General features: G+C 35.7%; 1 protein-coding gene across 2 annotated transcripts; it reads left to right on the top strand.

Moving 5' to 3' along the window:
* The first annotated feature begins 475 nt into the window (after nucleotides 1–475).
* On the top strand, nucleotides 476–3,965 carry LOC127126255 (FT-interacting protein 3). Of its 2 annotated transcripts, none has more exons than XM_051055146.1 (2): nucleotides 476–775; nucleotides 1,327–3,965. In XM_051055146.1, exon 2 carries the CDS (start codon nucleotides 1,348–1,350, stop codon nucleotides 3,676–3,678), a length of 2,331 nt encoding a protein of 776 aa, XP_050911103.1. In that variant the 5' UTR covers nucleotides 476–775; nucleotides 1,327–1,347; the 3' UTR covers nucleotides 3,679–3,965. The 2 variants fall into 2 exon arrangements, with proteins under 2 accessions (XP_050911103.1, XP_050911102.1); XM_051055145.1 differs by having other exon boundaries at nucleotides 478–775; nucleotides 1,251–3,965.
* The last annotated feature ends 6,577 nt before the right edge of the window (nucleotides 3,966–10,542 follow it).

Genomic DNA, 10,542 nt, shown 5'->3' with positions numbered 1-10,542 from the left:
TATAGTTGATTTCAATTTGACTAATTTGCTGAATATGTTACCCTTCCTACTCAACACCAAATTTTAAACGATTAAACCAATAACAAATTTGGAAATAATGCATTTATTATTGGTGAACAAACTTACCCACCTTATTTCCATTTAATTGCTATCATTTCTATAATTATTAATTGAAAAGAAGTATGATTAGTGGGTCACAAGTTGCCATGTTAGCTTTATTTAGTCAATATAAAAGATAAGAGCCCTTCCAAATTTGCCAACCGATCAATAAATAATAGTCCAAAAAAGTGTGAGGCTGAAATTCCATCTCTGTCCTTTCTCAAACCACTAATCTCATAATCCAACGTCAGATATCAACTGCATTTGTCATTCCATCTTTATCACTTTACCTTTTGCTTAATTTTATTTATTTATTTATTTACAGAAGTTAATTTCTTAAATGTATTTACCTCTAAGAAATCATGTAACAACAACCATTGAGGCAAGGATTGGATATTATAAAGGCAGAAACTCACACGTGTGAATCCCGACCGAAATGTTTCACACGCGTGAAGTGGGTCCACGTCCATTCCTCCACCACCCTGTACAGCAACAGAGGTCCAGTCCACCACTATGCAAAAAGGCAAAGTAGGGAGCTTCTTTGTATATTTTTCATAGATTCATCAGATCCTACCAAAAGCAAAACCACACTCTTCATTCTACACCCTCCCACAATCTCCATCTCCATTGCTACTTCTTTTTCTTCTTCAAAACAAACTCATTCTCTCCATCCAAGGTACTTCTTCACATTCTACTTTTTCTTTTTACATGATAATCTATCTTTTGTTTACTTTCTTCTTCTCACTTCTCATCTCTAATGATTTCGTCTTTGATGAAAATTTATGCTGCATTCTGTTGTCGGTGTCGGCAACCGCTCTCAAACATTCTTTTCTAGGTTCGGATTATTGTTCGGTCTCTTTTATTATTATATTTATATTTTTTTTGATTTTCTAGTCTTATAGAGTGAAAATCGGATCTAGAAAGCTATATTGGATTAATTAATTTATTAATTATAAGGTACTAATCCTCGAAGATCCAGATTCTCGATATTGTGAGAGATCTATGTGTACATCCACTATATATGCATTAATGGCAGCTTTTGAGTTTCCTTTTTTTTTTTAGTTTATGTATTTTAATTTTTTTCCCGAGAATTTAGGTGACTCGATATGCTATATGTAACGGCTATTTGACTGTATTTTCCTCTTTTTTAGGCTCTTTGGAACGGTTCATTTTTTAATTCAAAAACACTTGTGAACTAAGATTCTATATTTGAAATTCTTCTGAAAGTTGAATCTTTGAGCTGAGAAGATGCAGAGGCCTCCGCCAGAAGATTTTCTGTTGAAAGAGACCAAACCCCACCTTGGTGGTGGTAAGATTTCTGGAGACAAGCTTACTAGTACCTATGACCTTGTTGAGCAAATGCAGTATCTTTATGTGAGGGTTGTGAAGGCTAAAGAGCTACCTTCTAAGGATGTTACGGGAAGTTGTGACCCTTATGTTGAAGTTAAGCTTGGTAACTATAAAGGGACTACTAGGCATTTTGAGAAGAAGACTAATCCTGAGTGGAGTCAGGTTTTTGCTTTTTCTAAAGATCGGATTCAGGCTTCTGTTCTTGAGGTTACTGTGAAAGATAAGGATGTTGTGAAGGATGATTTTATTGGGCGTGTTTGGTTTGACCTTAACGAGGTACCGAAGAGGGTTCCTCCGGATAGTCCTCTTGCACCGCAGTGGTATAGGTTGGAGGATAGGAAGGGGGATAAGGCAAAAGGGGAACTGATGCTGGCTGTTTGGATGGGTACACAAGCTGATGAAGCTTTTCCTGAGGCGTGGCATTCAGATGCGGCCACTGTTAGTGGGACGGATGCTCTTGCAAACATTAGGTCGAAGGTTTATCTATCTCCTAAGCTTTGGTATTTGAGGGTTAACGTGATTGAAGCACAGGACTTGCAGCCGTCTGACAAGGGAAGATTTCCGGAGGTTTACGTGAAGGCTATTTTGGGAAATCAGACCTTGAGGACTAGAATATCTCAGAGCAGGAGTATCAATCCAATGTGGAACGAGGATTTGATGTTTGTGGCGGCAGAACCATTTGAGGAGCCACTAATTTTGAGTGTGGAAGATAGAGTTGCGCCTAACAAAGAGGAACTGCTAGGGAAGTGTGTTATTCCTTTACAGATGATGGACCGGAGACTCGATCATAAACCTGTGAACACCAGATGGTTCAATATTGAAAAGCACGTTGTTATTATGGAAGGGGATAAGAAAAAGGAAATCAAGTTTTCGAGCAGGATTCATATGAGGGTCTGTTTAGAAGGTGGTTATCATGTACTGGATGAATCTACTCACTACAGTAGTGATCTTCGGCCAACTGCGAAACAGCTGTGGAAGTCCAATATTGGAGTTCTTGAAGTTGGGATATTGAATGCTTCAGGTTTGATGCCGATGAAAACAAGTAACGGTAGGGGGACAACAGATGCTTATTGTGTAGCCAAGTATGGACAGAAGTGGGTGCGGACGAGAACCATCATCGATAGCTTTGCACCAAGGTGGAACGAGCAGTATACTTGGGAGGTTTTCGATCCATGCACTGTCATTACAATAGGTGTATTTGATAACTGTCATTTGCATGGTGGTGGTGATAAACCTGGTGGACAGAGAGATTCAAAAATAGGGAAGGTAAGAATCCGTCTTTCCACACTTGAGACTGACCGGGTTTACACACATTCCTATCCTCTTCTAGTTCTTCATCCAACTGGGGTGAAGAAAATGGGAGAAATTCAATTGGCTGTAAGGTTTACTTGCTCTTCTTTGCTTAACATGATGCACATGTATTCAAATCCTTTGTTGCCTAAGATGCATTACATTCATCCGTTAACTGTAAGCCAGCTCGACAGTCTGAGGCATCAAGCCACTCAGATTGTTTCAATGAGATTGAGTCGTGCCGAGCCGCCCTTGAGAAAGGAGGTAGTGGAATATATGCTGGATGTAGGTTCCCACATGTGGAGTATGCGACGAAGCAAAGCGAACTTTTTCAGAATCATGGGAGTTTTGAGTGGATTAATTGCTGTTGGAAAATGGTTTGACCAAATCTGCAATTGGAAAAACCCTATCACAACAGTTCTGATTCACATCTTGTTTATAATACTTGTCATGTACCCTGAACTTATCTTACCAACAATTTTCCTTTACCTCTTTTTGATTGGAGTTTGGTACTATAGATGGAGACCAAGGCACCCTCCTCACATGGACACACGTCTCTCGCATGCAGATTCCGCACACCCTGACGAGCTAGATGAAGAGTTCGACACATTCCCGACCACAAGACCTTCCGACATCGTGAGAATGCGATACGACCGTCTTAGAAGTATCGCAGGTAGAATACAAACTGTTGTCGGCGATTTGGCTACTCAAGGTGAAAGACTGCAGTCTTTGCTTAGCTGGAGAGATCCAAGAGCTACTGCACTGTTTGTACTATTCTGTTTGATTACTGCTATTGTTCTTTATGTGACTCCATTTCAAGTTGTGGCTCTTCTCAGTGGAATTTATGTGTTGAGACATCCAAGGTTTCGGCACAAGCTCCCTTCAGTGCCACTCAATTTCTTCAGAAGGTTGCCTGCAAGAACTGATTGCATGCTTTGAAGTTGGACTAGTGGAATTGGATTGGAATGTGCAGAAAAACAGAAATGGAAAATTTGGTTGTTTTTTAATTGTTTGTTCTCCACCAGATTTTGTGGAATTGTAGTTTCAATTATGTCATAGAATTTTATTATATTTTGGAGCTTATGGTACTACTAGTTGTTAAATTAAAATGTCTAATTTTGTAGGGTGAGTTGAAATTAATTTGTCTTTAATCAACTTCATGTTTAATTAGATGCAGTAAAGAACTTTCTCTAATGGAAACTTGGTCAATGGTGATTTTCTTTTTATTATTATTATTATTATTTTTGTTATTATTATTATTATTATTATTATTATTTATTATTTATTTATTATTATTATTATTATTATTTGTTATTATTATTTTTATTATTTCTTACACTTCAAGGTCACTTTTACTTTTAATTTTGGCGTTTAGCTTTTGTCTACGAATTTGAGGAAGAGGAGCAATAGCGTGTAACATTTTTGCTTTGTAATATTAGGTTACTTTTATCACAAGTAACGTATAAGGTTGAAAGTAGTAGGCAATGCAAGTATTACAACCACCAATATATATGACATGACAACAACTAAAGGATTTCAGAGCTTCAAATTGAGATAGTGAGAACAACTAAAGAATCATGAACAATGAACACTTTGTTCAACTAATTTAATTGTAACAACAACCAATCATTATTCGCATTATTCAAGTATTTGTTGTGAAGGCGGGGTTATATGAATAAAGATTTACCATAATATTTTATTTAAGAATTTAAGATTATATTTCTATTTAATTTGTTAATTTTGAGATTTTTTTAATAGTTTGTTTTATAGTTTTTTTAAATATTTTTTTCTTCTATTTCTTCTATCTCTTTTATCTCCGTCTGTTTGATTTCTTTCCATAAGATATAATCTGTTTACAATAAAATTTACATCTCTTACTCAAACAACCAAAGTCCATTTCAACCATATTTTTTATTATAGGTGCTACCTCAACACTATCTAACACAGTCGTTTCTAATTATATTTTGTCTTGTCTTACCACATATTCAACACAACATTCTCATTTATCCCATACTTATCTTATTCTCGTGTTGATTCTTAACCACTCAATATTCTGGCTCGTAAAACATGATAGGGCTTATCTTGTTTGATGAAACTTTCCCTTCAAATTGAGTGGTACTTTTGTCACATAAAATTTCTGAGACCCTTCCCTATTTCACTTAACTAGTTTGAACTTGATGATTTGCATCCCTTTTTATTTCTCCACCATTTTGTATAAGAGACCAAAGATATTTAAACCATGTGATTTATGGGATGTATCGTCTCCATTTTTCACCTTTAAGTTAGAAACACTTCTCATTTTGTTAAATTTATATTTGACATACCCTGTCTTACTCCTGCTTAGACGAAAATCATGCATTTCTAAGGCTTGTCTCCATGTCTCCATCCTCTCATTAAAATCTTCCTCCGACTCTTTAAGTAAGATTATGTCATCTACAAACAACATATATTTCGGATGCGTTAGGTGAGTACATCCAAAATTAAAGTAAAAAATGTGGGGGTTTAGGATTGAAACTTGGTGCAATCCTATTGTATGGAGAATTGCCCGTCTCTCCACCTTGTGTCCGCACACTAGTCGATATCCATTCATACTTATCTTAGATAGCTCGGACATAGACAATCCTAACCCCTTTCTTTCTAGGGTTTTTCACATAATATTTTTAGGAATCCTATAATATGTCTTCTCCAATTCAATGAAAATCAAGTGTAAGTTTGTTAGTCAATTCAATATTGTTTCATCACACGTCATAGTAGATAAATCATTTCCATGGATAACTTCCTAGACATAAAACCAAATTGATTTTGAGTAACTTGAGTCACTTTTCATAGTCTTCGTTTAATCACTCTTTTTCATAACTTCATGGTATGATTTATAAGTTTAATCCCCTATAATTTGCATAATTTTGTATACCTTATTGTTCTTATATATTGGAACTAAAGTGCTTATTTCCATTCATCTAACATTTGCTATGACCTCATAATTTCGTTGAAGAGTTTGGTTAGCAATTTAACGCCTCTATCTCCAAAAACTTTCCATACTTTAATAGGGATATTGTATGAACCAAACACCTTAATGTTAATCTTTTTCAACACTTCTTTTACTTCTTACTTTTGAATCCGATAGTAGTAACTATAGTTTCAATCTTCTTCTTTAATATTAAATATTTTAGAGTCTAGTGAGATATCATATCATTTATTAAATAAATTATAGAAATATATTTTCCACCTATCTTTTATATCCTTTTCTTGAATCAATATTTTGCCTTCTTTATCTTTAACACATCTCATTTGATCTCAATCTTTTCTCTTTCTTTCTCTTGTATTAGCAAACTTATATCTCTTTGATTTCTAAAGATTGGTATAATTTGTCAAAATCCTGGGTTTTTGCTTCACTCATTACCTTCTTGGTCCCTTTCTTAGCCTTTTTTTTTTTACTTTTCCCAAGTTTTGACATTTACACCTAGATTGTAACACCCTAAACCCCAAATATGATTTATAAAATAGTTCAGAATATATGAAGATATCAACCAGGATGTCACATTAACAACTCCAACTTTAATTTAAAAAGGACGGAATTTTAATTCAAAAATCATAACATTAATATTTTAAAACAATAAGTATGGCAAGGTAATTTATTCAACACAACTTAAAGACATAACAAAACTCAACTCGATGTTACAATATCAGAGCGACACCTGTTACAAAACTAAACAACCGATAAAGATACAACGAACATAAGAAAAACAAACTAGCGAAGAGGGCAATTGTGTCATCTTCGGTAACAAATAGCTAATCACTCCTCATCCCCAATCAGGGAATCATATGTGTCAAGGCCAACTATGACTTATAATACACCAGAATATCATCCATGAATACCATAATAAACTAATCCAAGTAAGGGTGAAAAATCCTATTCATATACTCCATAAATACTCTTGGCGCATTAGAAACACCGAACGACATAACCCAATACTCATAACGACCGTAACGAGTTCTAAATGTAGTCTTAGGTATATCTTCTGACTTTACTCGAATCTATGATAAACTGATCTTAAATAAGTCTTGCTAAACACACAAGCTCCAACCAACTGATCCATAAGATCATCAATTCTAGAAAGAGGATACTTATTCTTAATAGTAACCTTATTCAACTGTCGATAATACATGTATAACCTCATGCTCCCATCTTTCTTCTTGACTAATAACACTAGCACTCCCCAAGGCGATACACTAGGTATGGCAAAGTTCTTCTCTAACAGATCTTGTAACTCCTTCTTCAGCTCACTCAACTTTGATGCAGACATTCTATATGGTGTCATTGACACAGGTATAGTACCAGGTACTAAATCTATGGGAAACTCCACTTTACGCTCCGACGGAAAAAAATTAATATCCTTAACAAAAACAACAGGGAACTCACACAAAACCGATATATCAACAATCACATCTTCGCTCTTCACTCTCAAGGAAGAGAACATTACAAACACCTAATCATCCTACTTCAAGGACATCTCTACTTGGTTGGTGGATATGAACCTCAAATCCTTACTCTTTTCGAACTTGGGAAACAACACGGTCTTATCAAAACAATTGATGTGAACATGGTTGAACTCTAACCAGTTCATTCGCAAAATAACATCTAGTAGACTTAGGGGCAAACATATCAAGTCAAGTCCAAAATATTTACCATAAATGGATAGGGGACAATTAAGACAAACCAACAAAGTAGTCACAAAACCATTGGTCGGGATATCAATGACCATAATACCCTTCATATGAGACACTACAAAATTCAACTTGATAACACAATTATGAGATATGAATGAATGTGTCGTACCCGTATCGATGATATAAATCAAAGGGATACCATTTCCGAAACACATACCTTGAATCAAATTATCTGACTTGGATACCTCAACATCACTGAGAGCAAAGGCTTTCCCCTTGGTTTGACCATTTTGACCTACACATTGTTCCTTATTTGGGTTTTGACAATAAGTGCTTATGCAAAATTTCTATCCACATATGAAATAGGTCAGAGCGGTATTCTTGCACTCAGAGACACGATGGCCTGCCTTTCCACGCCTAAAACAAGTTGGGGTAAAGAGAATGTCTCCCCCACTAATTCCTTTCCCAGTTGCAGCTTTCTGATTTCCTTTGACACTTGAATTTGCATACAGCTTGCTATGATTTTGATTAGAAAACTTCTTCTCACTCACACTTTTATAACGGGTAGATCTAACTCTGTTGTCTTCATCATAGATCACACACTTGTTAACCAACACTAAGAAATAACAAATCTCTTGATAACCAATAAACTGCTTGATCTTCGGATGCAACACATTCTCAAACTTCACACACTTGGACCCTTCAACGTCTACACCATTATAATGCATACAATATCTAGATAACTGCTCAAACTTGGCCACGTAGTCAGCCACAAACATGTTGCTCTACTTTAACTCCAAGAAATCAATCTCCTTTCGATTACGAACATCAGTTGGAAAGTACTTGTCCAAAAACTCACTCTTGAAATTATTCCAAGTAATAACAATTCTAGCAGCTTCCAATCTCTGATGGGTATTCTCCCATCATACTTCAGCTTCTTCAGAGAACATATGAGATCCAAACAACACTTTATGCGCATCAGTATATGCCATGACTCTAAAAATATTCTCAATTTCCTGGATCAAAGTCTGGGCATCTTTAGGGTCGTACCTCCCCTTGAATGTAGGTGGGTTGTTCTTCTGTAATTTTCTCAGCCCACGAAACTCACCAGCTCCACCATTCTAATTCTGATTAGCATGCAAAGCTTCATTGACTTGAGCCATCACATGAGCCATTTTATCGAGAGCATCAACAATCACATGATCGTTTCTGCCATCCATTTATTTTTGTGAAACCAACCATAAATAAGTTAACTAGTTGCAACAGTAAAGCAATGGTGATTATGGAAAACAAACAACACTGACAAGGTCATGTCATGCGCAAGGGTACTATAAGTTTTCAACACCTAAGGCCGAATAGACCGACCTGCTCTAATACCAGCAATGTAACACTTTAAACCCCAAATATGAGTTATAAAATAGTGTGTAATATATGAAGATAACAACCAAGACGTCACATTAATAACTCCAACTTTAATTCCAAAAGGTGGAATTTTAATTCAAAAAGCAAAACATTAATAACTTAAAACAATACATCATAACAAGGTAATTTATTCAACACAACTTAAAGACGTAGCAAACCCCAATCTGATGTTACAACATCAGAGCGACACTGGATACAAAATTAAATAATCGATAAATATATGACGAAAATAAGAAAAATGAACTAGCAAAGAGGCCAACTATGTCATCTCCGATAACAAATATATAATCACTCCTCATCCTTAATCTGGGAATCACCTATGTCAAGTACAACATTAGAGATTGCATAAATAAGAAAGGGGTGAGAATACATTCCGTGTATGAACAATAAGGATAGTTCACATCAAATAAAACGAGTCAACATAATGTACAAAATACAAATCGTTATGAAATGCGTATTTCTTCTACTCCCATGCATGTGGTACCATCCTATAACCCTAGAATAAAGTCCTACAATGATGGAGATCAGAGTTATGTTACTGAGGGATCCTCAACACTAGACCGAAGTCATAAGCTAATCTTCGATATACATGATGCATGATGCTACAAACAAATACAAACAATCTCCACCCAAGCCTCATTCTCCCATAACTAATTATCAATCATAACAATAGACCAAAGTCCTTCAACACTGGACGAAGTCCTACAATGCTGAATATCAGAGTTATGTTATTGAGTGATCCTCAACACTGAACCAGAGTCCTGCAACACTTGACCTAAGTCCTAAAATGCTCGTTCTTTCAAACCAAAACAACAAACTTATCCACATAATAATCACTGCCTTTTGGAGCTAAACATTGGTTCCCTTTGAACCTTAATTCATCAACACTCCACCCACCTAGTCGTAAGGCGGGTAAAATTCATAATCATTTTTTCAACAATTAATCATTCAACAATACGACTTAAATTCGAAGAGTCAAAAACTCTACGAAAAAAGTTGGTCAAACATTAAAATTGGTCAACACCTCAAAAACTGGTCAACACAGGGTTGTCGAGTTAGACCATCTCGACCATGATGATCGTCGCTCTCTAGGTGAGTCACACGTCATCGCTAATGATTCGGGGGATATGCGTTTGATCCGGGGCACTAGCGGTTGGACCCTCACGTGGTTGATGCCTGTCATTGCTGACGATTTAGTATCTTCGTCCCCAACATAGTGACGGTCAGACCGTCACTCAGGTGACACATGTCACCACTGCAAAATGTGTTATTCTTCATTTTCTCCATTAAAACAACTTCGATTCTCAACTTCATTAGTTGATTTCATACCAGTAAATCATCCATAACTTGATTTTACATGTATAACAACATATTGTACATCAAAACACCAATTCAACATTTTTCACATCCATTATTCATGACTTCTTCATCAAAGCATATCATATCATATGAACAACAACAAAAATTTCATATCATATACCCACACAAATTTATCATTAATAGTAGTAAAAATCAATATCATTAACATGGAAACAAAAATCAATCATCAACCTAATTATGGAGGTTTTGCACAAACCTCATACAATTCAATTAACACATCATAAATAAGGAAAAGGGAAAGGGCATCCCTTCCATCCCTTAGGTTTAACACCCTTATAAAATAATCTCCTTAATTTACCTCGAATTTGCAGCAAAGGTTTAAAATTTGGCTAT

The sequence above is a fragment of the Lathyrus oleraceus genome, chromosome 3 (assembly GCF_024323335.1).
Source record: "Lathyrus oleraceus cultivar Zhongwan6 chromosome 3, CAAS_Psat_ZW6_1.0, whole genome shotgun sequence".
NCBI classification, from domain to species: domain Eukaryota; kingdom Viridiplantae; phylum Streptophyta; class Magnoliopsida; order Fabales; family Fabaceae; genus Lathyrus; species Lathyrus oleraceus.
The sequence above is the reverse complement of the archived record's forward strand: the minus strand, read 5'-3'. Positions and strand labels throughout refer to the sequence as shown.